This window comes from Mirounga leonina, unplaced genomic scaffold (genome assembly GCF_011800145.1).
Source record: "Mirounga leonina isolate KUSES-001 unplaced genomic scaffold, KU_Mleo_1.0 Mir_126, whole genome shotgun sequence".
Classification (NCBI taxonomy): domain Eukaryota; kingdom Metazoa; phylum Chordata; class Mammalia; order Carnivora; family Phocidae; genus Mirounga; species Mirounga leonina.
The window spans coordinates 9,467,436-9,482,128 of NW_023270314.1; the positions used below are offsets into that span (position 1 = coordinate 9,467,436).

Here is a 14,693-nt window from a genome sequence, read left to right on the forward strand (position 1 = left end):
CTTTCAGTAACCATTGGCTTCTTTAGGTGAGCACGGTGGCCCTCAGATGAAATTACTTTGCAGGTAAAAGAGGGCCTGAGCAACTTTCCAAGTAAAGTGAGCATGGACCACTTGACAGAGTGGTGGTCCCCATCCAGCCTAGGAATGCAATGTGGGTACTCACGGTTCCGGAGTGTAGAGGGGGTCTGAGCCATGTCGGACGTACTGAGTACAGTGGAACACTCTGTAGGCCAGTCCCGCCAGAAAGTCTCTCGGACTCAGGTATCCAGCCACCGGCCTCACGGTGAAGCCTGATCTTTCTGAAATGACAGAAAGAGCCAACTAAATATTAACTCGACAAGACTTGAGGGCCCAAGCAGGGCATCCTATTATTTATAAGGACATTCTAGAAACAAAGTAATCAAGGTCTTAAAATTCTTGACAATTGAATGACATCTACTGTTAATAGCTACCACGTTTGTGGCTTCTGATTACTAAAATATACTCCCGCATGATGGTTTCCAGGGGAACAAGACATTCATTAAAATGGAAAGACAGGTGAAAAAAAAAATGTTAAAGATTTAAATTCAGAAGCCAAATTAGGATAAGAAAGCTCAAATTCGCGGGACAAGATTACAATGAAAGCGAGGCTTACCGCATATTACCTGGTATCTTTCTCAAAGACACACCCTTTCCCCCTGTATGTGTTCAGTTAACACACAGCTAATTCACCCCCGTCACTAGCCTGGTGGAACCAGTTCACACTACAGCTTTCTATTGTCAACACCCCTACCTCCTTCATTCCATATTACTGTTTTCTGTGATACTATGAAAAGAATCATATTAATTACTGTCATTTGAAGAGGTACACTAAAGCTCTACCTACTCTATTCACTTATGAGAGGAGGAGACAAAATAAACAGAATACAACATCATCTACGAAGCTGCCGGGTACCGCTGACCCAGTTAGGCTGTGGGTCATCAGTGTTCTCCGTTTAAGGGCTCCCCAAGGCTTGTTTGTGGTGATGGCCCCGCAAATTTACAACAGGAGAGCTACCCCTGGCTCTGACACCAGCATCGTACAGGCTCCCATTCCTGAAAACCTCATCTCATTAGGATAGCCTAACCTCAGAATGGTTAGAATGGTTTTAAAAGGCAAGAACCAATTAAGCTTATAAATCCCATTCTGGGATTTCTGGTATATACGTGAAAAATATTCCTGTTCTCAGGCCTCCTCAGACCCATAATTCTAACAATATTATGTTCATCCTAAAAGCTTTTACTTTGGATTTTTCCCCACTGAATATCAAAAAGATAAGTGTATTTTCTTCTTTTTCTATTTTATGTCAATTAAACCAGTATATCCCACGTGTGGAACCCGAGTGGTGGTACACAGAGGAATGTTCTTTATTTGAAGTTATGTATCTTATTTTTATATAAATTTTTTAAAAATATGTAACTAACACATCAAGAACTTTGAATTTGTGGATATCACTGCTTTAAAATTTTCCTTTTTAAATAAATCAGGTATTTAAAAGCGAGTCGGTTAAAAAATAATAAAATAAAATACTAAAAAAAACCACATACATTTACATTATGCTTGCTATGTGCCAATGAATGATGCAGACTGATCACCCAGTGTCCAATTCACAGGAGTCTTGAAAAATAACAGCAAGAACAATAGCAAGAATAATTAAGACTCTGCTATGCTTAACATGTATCAAGAAATAAATTTAGGGGCGCCTGGGTGACTCAGTCAGTGGAGCCTCCAACTCTTGGTTTGGGCTCAAGTCATGATACCGAGCCCTGCCTCAGTCTCCAAGCTCTACAAGGAATCTGCTTGAGATTCTCTCCCTCTGCCCTTCTTCCATCTCCTTGCGCACACACGCTCTCGCGCTCTCTCTCAATAAATAAATAAAATATTTTTTAAAAAAAAGAAAGAAAGAAAGAAATAGGGGCACCTGTGTGTCTCAGTTAAGCGTCTGCCTTCAGCTCGGGTAATGATCCCAGCGTCCTGGGATCCAGCCCCCCGTCAGGCCCCCTGCTCAGCTGGAAGTCTGCTCCTCCCTCTCCCTCTGCCTGCCGCCCCCCTTGCTTGTGCTCGCTCTCTCTCTGTCAAATAAATAAATAAAATCTTTAAAAAATAAAAAATTTTAAAAAGAAATAAAAAAAATTTTTCTAAAGAAATAACATTAGGGCTTCTAGGTATATCTGTATCAATTAGTTTCCCTTCCCAACTACCTTGTGAGGTAGATAAAATAACTATCTCCACTTGCAGAAAAGAAACTGAGGCACAGAGAGGTTAAGAGAACTTATCTGAGGTCACACAGCCAAGAACTGGCAGAGTGGGGACTCAGCCCAGGCATTCTGCAGCCAGAATCCGTGCTATACCATACGGCCTCTCATAAAAATATTAAGTTGGGCGACAGTTGTGGCAAAAATTATGGGATGGTATTCTAATTACTGGGGTTTGGGAAACAACGCAGTAAAAAGCAATTCCCACATATGAGCAATCAAGCTCATGGTAAATCTATATTATGCACATAACTGTTGGAAACAAACAGGGACATGCCAGAGGCAAGGCCTTTAGGGAGAACATAATCCAGTTAAACAACAACATAAGGCATTATGTAATTAGGCACTAATTAAGTGATACTGATTAGTGGTTCTCAGTCTTTTTCCCGTAGTAATAAATATCATGGATGACGTTCACACACGGGGCTCTCCCGTTGTGCTGGGCATGGTTCTCCGAGTACCTGCTCTCAGACCACGCCTACCTCGCCCCTGATACACACGTGATCTAGGATGAACTCCGAAAGGGAAAAGTCCTGGTGACTGTTAGGATCAGGATTCAGACAGGAGGCAGGACTTGCTCTGAGTCTTAAAGAATAGGTAGAATTTGATGAGTGGAGGAGAGAGGATTTTCCTAGCAAGGGACAAAACCTGAGCAAAGGTGTGGAGAGCCCACAGGTAGAACAGAGGGTTTGTATGGCGCAGTCATCACTCTACACAATCTCGGAAAGCCAGGTCGGGGCCTTGAGTTGAGGCTGAGCAGTTCAGAACTGGAGCATATAAACCAGAGATCAGCAAACCATGGCCCGTAGTCCAAGTCCAGCTTGTCCTGTACACCCCACGTGCTAAGAATAATTTTTACGTTTTTTTAATGGACACGCTTAAACAGTTATCTAAGTACTGACAGAGAAGCCTCCATTTTGCCCACAAAAACGGAAATATTCACTATCTGGCCTTTACCAAAAAAAAAAAAAAAGTCCAACCCCAGTAAAATCAAAGGGGAGCCACTGATAGCTTCTGAGCAGAGATGCCTGGAAGGGAGTGATGCTTTAGGAAGCTTCATTGGGAAACAGAGGACAAGAGAGTGGAGGGGAGAAAATACGGGCATCAAGGTTGTGAAATGAGGACCTCAGTTTGGGTGGTGGCAGTGGGTAGGCTCACGATGGGTAGCAAAGCTAGAAGTGGCCATTTGTGGGGCTGCAGCAAGGTGAGTCACAGCCTCCAAAGATGCCCCTGGCCTCACGCCCTGAACCTGTGTCTATGCAGCAAAACGGGTTTTCCAGGATTTTCAGTGGAGCGATTACCCCAGATTACTCAGGTGGGTCTGAGATAATCACAAGGGTCCTGATAAAAGGACGACAGGAGGGTCAGAGTCAGAGAAGGAGATGTGACCAAGGAAGCAAGAGGTTGGAGCCATGTAAGGAAAAGGCCAGGAGCCAAGGAATGCAGGTAGACTCCAGAAGCTGAAAAAGGCAAAGAAACAGAAGCCTCCAGAAAGAATGCCGCCCAGCCAAGACCTCCCATCTGCAGCACAGTAAGGTAATACATTCGTCTTATTTAAGTCACTAAGTTTGTGGTGTTGTCTTAGAGCAGTAATAGGAAATTAATACAAAGATGGATTACATAGTGGGGAGAGTGGGGAGGAATTCAGAGGGGTTCCTTACAGGTGGGCCTGAGGAGTCTAGAGAATAACTGTCACCGATAGAAAGAGGGTAGGCAGGCAAGGAAGGGAGTTCCAAGAGAAGGCAGCAAGGCTTTTACTTTTACAACTGCTGCGCTTGAGACAGGGGGAGAGAAAAGAACGGACAACCTGGGACGCAACCCCAGGGAAACTCAGAGGAGGGAGTGGGGCCCCCGTAAAACCTGGCCTCCTCCCGCCACCCCTACAAACTTCCCCAGTTGCTGTCCCAGGAGAGCCAGTGAGGAGAGTGACCACACAAGGACATGAACTTGAGCTGCCACTCTGTCTCATCTTGTTCCATACCGTATCAGCCATGAGTATAGCCCCGGCACATCACGTATATATAACAATATTTCTTTGATTAATTGACTGGTATCCCCCAAAGGAAAGTCACTAGTGTTCAGCATTATCCATGATACTTCTTCATGCAATATGTAATTTTTAACGAAGCAAATAAAATGTCACCTTTGAGGTCATTCCATCCCCATGTAGTCCCCACAGAGTAGTTCCTGGACCAGAAAGAGCTCAAAGCTGAACTTGCAAATATCCTTTGGGGTTTAACACCTAGAACAGCCAACCACGAGAGACCCCCCGAAGCCCCTGAGCGGTGTGAACGGCAGGGTCTCTCTCCCTGCCCACAGTCCCTGCTCTGCTTCTGCAGGTGGCCCCGGGGAGTTGCTGGCTCAGTGCTCCTCTCTTTAAATCAAAGGGAGCTTTTCCTTTTTTGTAAAATGGGCCATTGCTGCCCCGTGTGTCCTTGGGAGGCAAGCAAGGGTGTTGGCTAGGAGAGCAAGAGACAGCCTGTGTGAAGTCTTACCTTTCAGAAACACGGAGACGTCTTCAAGTTGAGGCACGTTGTCCTCCCTGTAGCCACAGTATTTAGTCAGCAGAGGGAAGTTTTTCAAATACTCCCGGCAAGCATGAGTGGGATAGAGCTTGGAGAGCTCTCGGAACACGACGCCCCACGTCTTGGTCTCTTCCTCTGTGTACTCCACCCTGGGAATAGGCTGGCCGCTAGGCAGGAGAGAAGAGCAGTGAACGACTCTAGCTCTGGAACGGAGTTAAATATCTTCTCACCTCACACCTACCATTAGCCAAGCTCCTGTAAAGTGGGACACCTGAGTGTCTAAAAGGATCCCAGGAAGAATTATTTTTTTAAACAAATGCTAACCTTTTAATTTTGTGTGTATATTTGGACTTCCATATAAATGATTTGGTTAAGTTACATCTTCACACATCTTTATGGAAATTTGATAACATTTATGTTCTTACACTGAAATCAGTAACGAGTAAGAATTCTTGGTTGAAAGAAACTGGTTTAGGTACAAAGCTATGCTCTGGAAGCCTTTTCTGCAATTCCCTAAGGATGGCAATAAATGGATGTTGTCTCTAGAAAATGAAATTGCCTGTGGGTTCTCTTTGTCCTTTGTGGGGAAACCACCCCAATTTCCAAGTGTAATTTTGAGATTTTTTTGTTCAGTGAGTAAAATGTCTGGGAACTACTAAAAAAAAAAAAAAAAAAAAAAACCATACTGAATTCTTGGGGCGCCTGGCTGGATCAGTGAGTAGAGCATGTGACTCTTGATCTCAGGGTTGTGAGTTTGAGCCCCACATTGGGTGTGGAGGTTATATAAAAATAAAATCTTTTTTTAAAGATTTTATTTATTTATTTGACAGAGAGAGACACAGTGAGAGAGGGAACACAAGCAGGGGGAGTGGGAGAGGGAGAAGCAGGCCTCCCGCTGAGCAGGGAGCCCGATGCGGGGCTCGATCCCAGGACCCTGGGATCGTGACCTGAGCCAAAGGCAGACGCTTAATGACTAAGCCACCCAGGCACCCCAAAATAAAATCTTTTAAAAAAATGGGGGGTGCCTCAATGGCTCAGTCAGTTAAGTGTCTGCCTTCAGCTCAGGTCAAGCTCTGCATCAGGCTCCTTGCTCGGTAGGGAACCTGCTTCTCCCTCTCCCTCTGCCTGCTGCTCCCCCTGCTTGTGCTGTCTCTCTCTCTGTCAAATAAATAAATAAAATCTTTAGAAAAAAATAACATAAATTTTTAAAACTATACTGAATTCTAAAGTGAGAGATTTGCACAGTGCACAATAGGGGCATTCATTATACATCATGCTGGGAGGTTCATACATTAAGCTTTCTCACTTTAGGAGGGGGCTCAGCAAACTTTTTCTGCAAAGGTTCAGAAAGTAAAAATATTTTAAGTTTTTGTGTGCCACATGGTCTCCGTCACAACTGTTCAGTTTTGCCATTGTATCTCAAAGAGAGCTGGAGATGACATGTAAACAAATGAACATCGTTGTATCCTAACCAAACTTTCATTACAAAAACAGACAGATGGCTAGGGTTGACCTACAAGCAGTAGTGTGCTGACGTCTAGGTCAGAATAGTGAGAGGTGGCTCGGGACTGGAACAGGCACCGAGAGCTTCCTGGAGGAGGCTAAGCCTCGTGGGCCAGGTGGGATCTGCCAGATCCCAGACAGAAAGGTGACGGAGGAAATGCTGTAACAACAGCCAGCAGCCATGAGCAGGAAACAGCTCCTGAAGCAGCTGGGAACCAGCAGAAGGAGGGCAGCACAGACATGTGCTTTTGCAAGCTATTGTTTGACAGACCAGAATCCGAATTTAGCCTCTGATGAAGATACGTATTTTAAAAGTGACATTCGGGTTTTGCAAAACCTCTCAAGACATCCTCAACAGCCACCTGCAGCACTCCCCCCTCCCCACTGCCTACCCTGGCCACCCGTCAGAAGTTCTGCCCCTGCCGTCAGCACATATATACATACAACATATGGAAGTCCAAATATATACACATAAAACTAGGAATGCTACCTCTGCCATGTACAGAACCCAAGCTCGGGCAGCAACTGCCACTCAAGGTGCAGCAGCTGCAGGACCCCTTCAACAAGCTGGGACCACCTGGAGCACCCCGCCCCCCCACCCCACGCCTGCCTCCCCTCCCCCGCCCCCTCCCCCACCAAGGCAGTAAAGAAGGGAAAGAGGACAATAACAAGACGAGGCTAACACACAGATCCCCCATCCCCCAACCAGCTCTATACTTATGGGTGTTCTTGCCAAAATACTTTTTGTTTTAAACTTTAGATCCAAATGTGGTTCTTACTGCCCCAAATTATTTTTATTTGAAAAAAAAAAAGAACTGAGGTGCATGAGGGACAAGGGAAGAACACACTTAAGAAAGAACAAGCAATTAGCATTTGCTTTCTTTAAGTACCAAGACTGGGGCTCACGCAAACCAAATTAGAAAGAGATTAGCCTTGTTTAAATTTGGCTGTTGATAATAAATAAAAAATTACAACCTGGCAAATATTTGCTGAGAAGATCAAGACTGCTAAGGCTTAGCATCTGTGATAAGTTTAGAATGAAAGCTAGAAATGGAAAGATAAAAATAGAAAGGATGCAAGGAAATAAATATATAAACGGTCTGCCTCCAGTTCCAGAAAAGTCAACGAAATCAATTTGAGTCAGGTAAGCCAACAAAGCTAATAAGAGCTGGGCACAAGCATGAGGTAGGAAGGCGATGAGGCTGAAACAGTAAAAGAAATATTGAGAAGCCATTTGAAAAGAATTGTTAGGTCAAACTTTTCCCTTCGATATGAATCTGCAAACCTTCGGCATTTCAAAGGGGAGCTGAATATAGCCAACAGCAAGCAATAGAAGGAAAGCAAGTGCGAGCTAGAATGAGAACAAAGAGATTTACTGATCTGTTACTTAATAACGAATTTCCAGCATCAGTCCTGGGAATATAGATGGTCACATACATTTCCATTTGTTTCCCCTTGACCGCCCTGCCTGGGTGGCTCACTAGCCTGCGCTCTGAGTTCTCCACAGGTGCATGTAGGATTGCTACCCTGATGGCAGGTACCTCTGACTCTGGTCATCTCGAGCTTTCTCATTCCACTCTAGCCCCTAGCCCCAGGTCACTCTTTAAGGCAAATGTTTAAAAGTCAACTTCATCACAAAGTAAATGCTAATTTTATCCATTTTATTTCTATGATTAATAGCCAAAATACCAAGATCCAAGAAAAAGTAAGAAATTTCCTATTTTTCTCTGTAGCTAATAAGATTATATAATAAAAACCCATCTTGGGCGCCTAGGTGGCTCAGATGGTTAAGCGTCTGTCTTCGGCTCGGGTCATGATCCCAGGGTCCTGGGATCAAGTCCCACATCGGGCTCCCGGCTCAGCGGGGAGCCTGCTTCTCCCTCTGACCCTCTCCCCTCTCATGCTGTTTCTCTCTCGCTCGCTCTCTAAAAAATAAATAAAAATCTTTAAAAAAAAAAAAAAAAACCATCTTTCAGAGGTCACTATGGGCCAGACACTTTTCTAAGGTTAATTAAGTGGTTTTTTCTTTTATGAATTAATCCACTTCATTCTCACAACAACTCCATGAGGTAGACACTATTATTATCCCCATTTACACATGAGGAAATTGAGGCTCAGAGAAATTAAGGTATGTGCCTAAAATCATGGGGCCAGGCTTAAAACCCAGTCAGTCTGGCTCAAGACTGGCTGTAGTCTTACTTGATTGGTATAATCCAATGAAATAAAAAATGTATTCCAGAAACCAACTTATTTTCATATACCAAACTGAAATAAGCCTTGTAGGTATGTGTATTTATACATAGAAAATCGCATATACAATACATGTAATCATGGTACTTGCATGTATTTGTAGATCACATAAAGTACTTGCATATTTATTCACTTATTAATTCCTCTCAGTAAGACCAGAGATAGTGTTTGGGGCACTAGGAATGCATATATGTTTTTAAAAACTTTGAAATTTGACATTTGGAAAAATAAAAATTGTAGTCATGGGAAAAACAGAATGCATTGCCCTTCTTTGCCCTTGTCATGGATTAAGGTTTTTGTGTGTGAATTGTATATGAGAAGAATGACAGGAGGGTGTCCTGATCTTTTTAGGGCCTAGGATATATACCCATAATCATTTTACATCTATCTGTGGGTACACGTTTTAATATATATGTAATAGGTGTCATAGTTCAGCATCCTAAAACTCTGCTCTGGCCCAAAATTAAAGTCTCTTAAGTACTTCACATTCTAGAGAAAGCCCCCAGCAGCTAGAGTTAGCCAGCTTATTAAGAGGCAGCAGAGGGGCACCTGGGTGGCTCAGTCGGTTAAGCAGCCAACTCTTGGTTTCAGCCCAGGCCATGATCTCATGGGTCGTGAGATCGAGCTCTGAGTCAGTCTCCATGCTCAGCGGGGAGTCTGCTTGAGGATTTTCTCTCTCCATGTCCCTATGCCTTTCCCCCTGCTCATGCATGTGCATGCGCTCTCTCTCTCTCTCAATTAAATAAATAAACCTTTAAAAAAAAAAAAAAAAAAGAGGCAGCAGAAATGGCCCTACCACTAAAAAAGTTCTGTCAGAGGCACCTGGCTGGAACATGTGACTCTTGTTCTCAGGGCTGTAAATTCAAGCCTCACACTGGGTGTAGAGATTACTTCAAAATAAAATCTTTAAAAAAAAAATTCTGTCCTACCACCCTTCCCAACCCACGCCCAAACCTCACCCACCAGTCTAACAGGAAATAAGAGAGGCACAGGATTACGGGGAAGGCCAGTGTTTGAGGGAGAGGGCAGGTTCTTTCCCCTTCCCCCAGGAGGAGAGTAGGCTGCGCCATGACAATCATTTAGGAGGACTGCCCAGGAGAAGTGGGGCCTGGCATCATGTTTCCCAGCTGGATGTTGGCTGAGTGGCAGGACCCCAGGACCCCAGGACCCCCTGGTGTGGCCACCAGTAGAGAGACATGAGGGTACCTGGAAGCTAGGAGCATAGTGCTCTATGAGAGAGAAGAGGGGACCTTTGACATGCATCCTCTGACATTTGAGGTTCACATGAACATAGAGCCAGATGCCCAGTGAGCTCTAGAGATTTCTGTGAAATCGATGTGATGTGCCTGGGAGGAAAATGGAGAAGTCTTGTCCCATCTAGTTTTGCCTAACTCTCAGGAGGCAAAGGGGATCCCATCACTCCTGTTTTGTGAGGGGTTCCCAAGCTCTAGCGTGCACAACCTAGAGAAGGGGTCGGTGGCATGACCACTGCCAAGGCCACGGGGCTGCAGGGCGCATGTCTGCAGGGATGGAGGTGGAGGGAGGGGTGCTGGCCCAAGAAACTGTACATAACACTCTGCAGAGACCATTTCAACAGAGAGCACCCCATCAGAAAGAATCTGTCTAAGCCACGGTGAGTGTGGCCTGCAGTCTGCCCACCACTGATTTTCTAACAACCCTGTAAAAAGCTCCCAGCAAACCCCCTCCCCCCGCCCCAGCGCTCAGGGGAGTGAGGTCCTAGAAGAGAGAAGGAAAGGTGTCTCAGAACCAGCACACATGTGCATTTACACACATGCACACTCCCTCCAAATAACAGAGGGGGAAGGAGGATACACTTTGAATCAAATTTGAGATTTATCTTTTTTTTTAAATGAATGGGGACTAGGCCTTAAATACCCAAATGAGACTATACTAATAATTGAAAATGACAGCAAATTAGATGTTGCTAAGGAACTTGCTTCCCAGCAGGAAAGTAGAATTCAACACAATACAGTGGAAAGCAGAGAGTGGGGAAAATAAAACCATTTTACCATTGGAATAAACCCCAATAAGATGAGACTTCTCAACAAACTAATGACATGTAAATATTATAATTAGATCTTTAGGGAGTCTCCTCCATTTGCATGGAATAAGTTGGGATTCCGGAATTCTCAATAACCCCCAAAATTATTATTCACAGATCCCTAAATCACTGGAGAAAAACAGATGCGACTCTCGGGAGCTTCTACTCACTGCAGATTTGGCCCTCTTGCCAAAGAATGGTAAACTAAGTCTGTAGAAACACAACAGGAAACCAGCACTCAGCGAAGACAGAACTGGGAAAAGCACGACAGTGGTCACTACAGAATCGAGGCTTGATGATGAGAAAAATCCCTGGTGCAATAGGTTACTCAGAGATGATGAAGAACTTTCTTTGGAAACACTGAAGGCTGTGGGAGGCGTCTTTCTGCCTGTGAGGTGAAATGCCACTCTTCCTCGAGGCAGGGGGATGATCCTGGAAAACCTGCCTTGTCCCCACAGACAGGAAAAATAGAAAGTGCAGAGGCAAAAGTACATTTATAGATATTGTAGGTAAGTCCCAAGCTTGTTCAAGTTGTTTAACAAATATGTTTTGGATACGGAAATCCAGAGACACATAGCCCACTGAGGCAGAAATTGTGGGAGTTCTTCCTCTAGCCAGATGAATAAGCAGCAATGCTTTTTTGTTTTATTTAACGGTTTCTTTGATCTTCTCCTCCAGCAGGTCCAACCACAAGGCTGGACTTTTCTTATACTTTTTTTTTTTAATTTGGGGGATTGGAAAATATTTGATTACCGTGGTACACCCTGGCTGTCTCCTGGAGCCCTTGCTGTCTAGAATTCCAAAGGTGAGATGCAGTTTCTTTGCTTGCGTTTTCATTAGAGGAACTCCAGCATCGGGAAGCAATTCACTTATTCAGTGGAGGAAGATGTAACAGGCTGCAATTGACAGTATTTCCATCAAGATGGCAAGACTGGCTGCAACACAAGGCGGATTGTGTTCTTTGAAAACATTTGGATCTCCTCAGTGGCAAGAACCAAACAGAGCAGAAGGTAAACAGAGAATCGGTTAAGGGGATGGGTGAATCTGATAGAAGCAGTTAGGAATGAACTCATTTTTTATTGGATTTCATTACATGTTCCTTGGGCCAGGAGACACCTCACTTATTCAAAAGCTGTTTATCTGCCTGGAATAGACTGTCCCTCTCATCTCTGTCTCATCTTCCTTCCCTACCTTAGGCAGTTCTCTCTTGACTGACACTTCCACCTGGGGGTTTGCAGAAGAGAAATGAGAAGAGATGAAATGTAAAACCCCATCAACTTTGCAAATCATTAGCAATTAGCAGCTCCTCTAAGGGTTTGGACAGGGCCTTTGGAGAAAGAGTATAGAAACATGAAGGCAGGAGGTCTCTATCTTGCTTCCCCTTGACTTATATGACACATGCATGTGCTGCCTCCTCAATGAGCATACCCTGAATTCTGCATAATTTTCAGGGAGCTATCTGTAATTCATCCTCTTTCTTTCCCATCCAAGAAAACATATAAGACTATAGAAGAGGAGACTGACATTATTCTAAGAAGAATCTTTATTTTGATCCAATGTAATTTTTTTTAAGATTTTATTTATTTGAGAGACAGAGACAGCATGAGCGGAGGGGAGCAGCAGAGGGAGAGGGAGAAGCAGACTCCCCGCTGAGCAGGGAGCCCGGTGCGGGGCTCGATCCCAGGACCCCAAGATCATGACCTGAGCTGAAGGCAGACGCTTAACCAATTGGAGCTACCCAGGTGCCCTCCCCCCAGTGTAATTTCTTTAAAAGAAACATTCATCATTCACAAAATTTACTATCGATTGTCACAAAGCATTTGTTACACTTCTCACAACTGAGGTGACACACTGGTGTACAGAAATTTCAATCAGTACTTGTGATCTCATGTAGCTGGTGACCATAATGTCACCTCTTCCTGTGCCAGTTGGTCCCACCTTCACAAAATAGTATCCCCTGCAGCCAGGTGTCTTGAGCAGAGAGCTGTGTGGTCAATGGGAGTTCAATAGGAAGATGGCTTATGCCTCCGAGACTGGAAAATATGTTGCCACAAGCCAGGGGAAAAAAAATCCTAAGTGGAGGGCGCCTGGGTGGCTCAGTTGGTTAAGCGACTGCCTTCGGCTCAGGTCATGATCCTGGAGTCCTGGGATCCAGTCCCACATCGGGCTCCCTGCTCAGCGGGGGGTCTGCTTCCCCCTCTGCCCTCTTCCCTCTCATGCTCTCTGTCTCTCATTCTCTCTCTCTCAAATAAATAAATAAAATCTTTAAAAAAAAAAAAAAATCCTAAGTGGAGTCAATGGATTCCATTAAAGTTTAACCAGAAAGCAAATGCCATTTTTTCTACCGATTTCCCAGAAGTCAATGAGAAAGTCTAAGCCTCCTGCATTTGATAAAGTTACACTTCAGGATTCAGACCATAAAGGACACTAAGTAACTTTATGATGAAATAGTGTCACTACTACCCAGGCGGGGCGGGCGGCGTAGGGGTGAAGGGGGGAGTAACGTATCCAAAATATTAATCTGCTAAATCTATTCCCCCATTACAACGTATGCTCCTTGAAGACAGGGGATTTTTGTTTGCTCTTTCATTTTTATATCCCTGCTACCCAGAGCAGAGCCTAGAATACATAACAAATATTATTTGTTGAATAAGTAAATCAATCTGGCTGAAACAAGCCACAAATGTAAAGGTTGAGAAGAATTATAGTTGTGTATCACAAAGTCTGGCAGATATGCATTTGTCTTACTTCATCCCTGCCTCATATTTTAATTGCTATGGAAAAAGCAAGTCCGAAGACTGAGATTTCAGTAAGTTTCCTGGTAGCTTCCAGTTATCCCCACGTACTGCATACTTTATATGTAAGAGTTTCTTTTTTTCGAATTTTCTTAACTCAGGCTTCCTAGGCATATCCTATACTTGTAGCCACAGTTTTCATGAGGAAAGAAAGCAGCATATTCAAACCCATAGGGACATAAAAGCCAAACTTAGCTGAACGCAGAGATGTTTCCTTTGCTGGACTTCTTAAGGAATGAACTTGCAAAGATGTTTCCAAAGCTACAGAGCATGGTGATTGAATGCAATTTTTCAAAAAGGAAACCCACAGGGCGCCTGGGTGGCTCAGTCGTTGGGCGTCTGCCTTCGGCTCAGGTCATGCTCCCAGGGTCCTGGGATCGAGCCCCACATCGGGCTCCTGGCTCAGCGGGGAGCCTGCTTCTCCCTCTCCCACTCCCCCACTTGTGTTCCTGCTCTTGCTATCTCTCTCTGTCAAATAAATAAATAAAATCTTTAAAAAAAAAAAAAAAGGAAACCCACAAATCAGTACAGTGACATAACAACCGTCTGAGTTATATCCAGATTTCAAACCATCGAGTTGGTCTGACATAAATAAAATGGCTCGATGAGGGTTCACTTAGTAAGGAGACCAGGCAGCCCGAGACAAGTACGTTACACCATAGAGTAGACGTAAAGGCACAAACTCATTTTCAGCTAGTCCCCTAGGCCAGTCAGGTAAAGAGCATTTGTGATCACATATTTTATTTGCTTTTGCAAATGAGTTTTGCACACATGAATTTTCACAAATGAGTCTATGGGCCCTAAGGAACTTTCAGATGGTAGCAAACAAAAATGTTAGTTTGTTTTGTTCACATTGTTAATATTGGTGCTGCCTTTACAAGAGACATAATGAAAATAAACTACTGCACCTTGGGAGCCTCAGGGAGAGTGAAAATTTAACTCCTGGAAATTATTTGTTTTTATTTGTCCCGTGCACCCCAGGATGGGGCTTCCCACCATTTTTTCACCTTGCAGAAAGCCCTCTTCACATTCTAGAGGAGTGACTTTCTTCCGCAAAAACTATCATGAAATTAACTATGAACAGCCACAACAATGGGTCTCACATCCATCGCTCCGTGCGTGTTCAACACACAAAAGGAAATGGGACTCAAAAGAATGCAATCCAGAAACGAGCTGAAATTCAATAGCGGCCAGCAATCTCAGGGCACTGATATGGAGAGACCCAGGCCGGGGTCTCCAAGGCCTCCAGATTTAATCCCACACGTCTTGCGCCTTGACCAATTA

General features: G+C 44.1%; 1 protein-coding gene across 3 annotated transcripts in view; it reads right to left on the reverse strand.

Annotated features, from left to right (window-relative positions):
* TPH2 (tryptophan hydroxylase 2) overlaps positions 1 to 14,693 on the reverse strand; it is an 88,141-nt gene that overhangs the window by 51,442 nt on the left and 22,006 nt on the right. For all 3 annotated transcript variants that reach the window (XM_035002120.1, XM_035002119.1, XM_035002121.1), the window contains exons 6-7: positions 4,770 to 4,966; positions 164 to 299 (exon numbers count right to left, since the gene is read on the reverse strand). In XM_035002120.1, the coding sequence (XP_034858011.1) occupies positions 164 to 299; positions 4,770 to 4,966 (333 nt within the window). The remainder of the gene's footprint in view (positions 1 to 163; positions 300 to 4,769; positions 4,967 to 14,693) is intronic.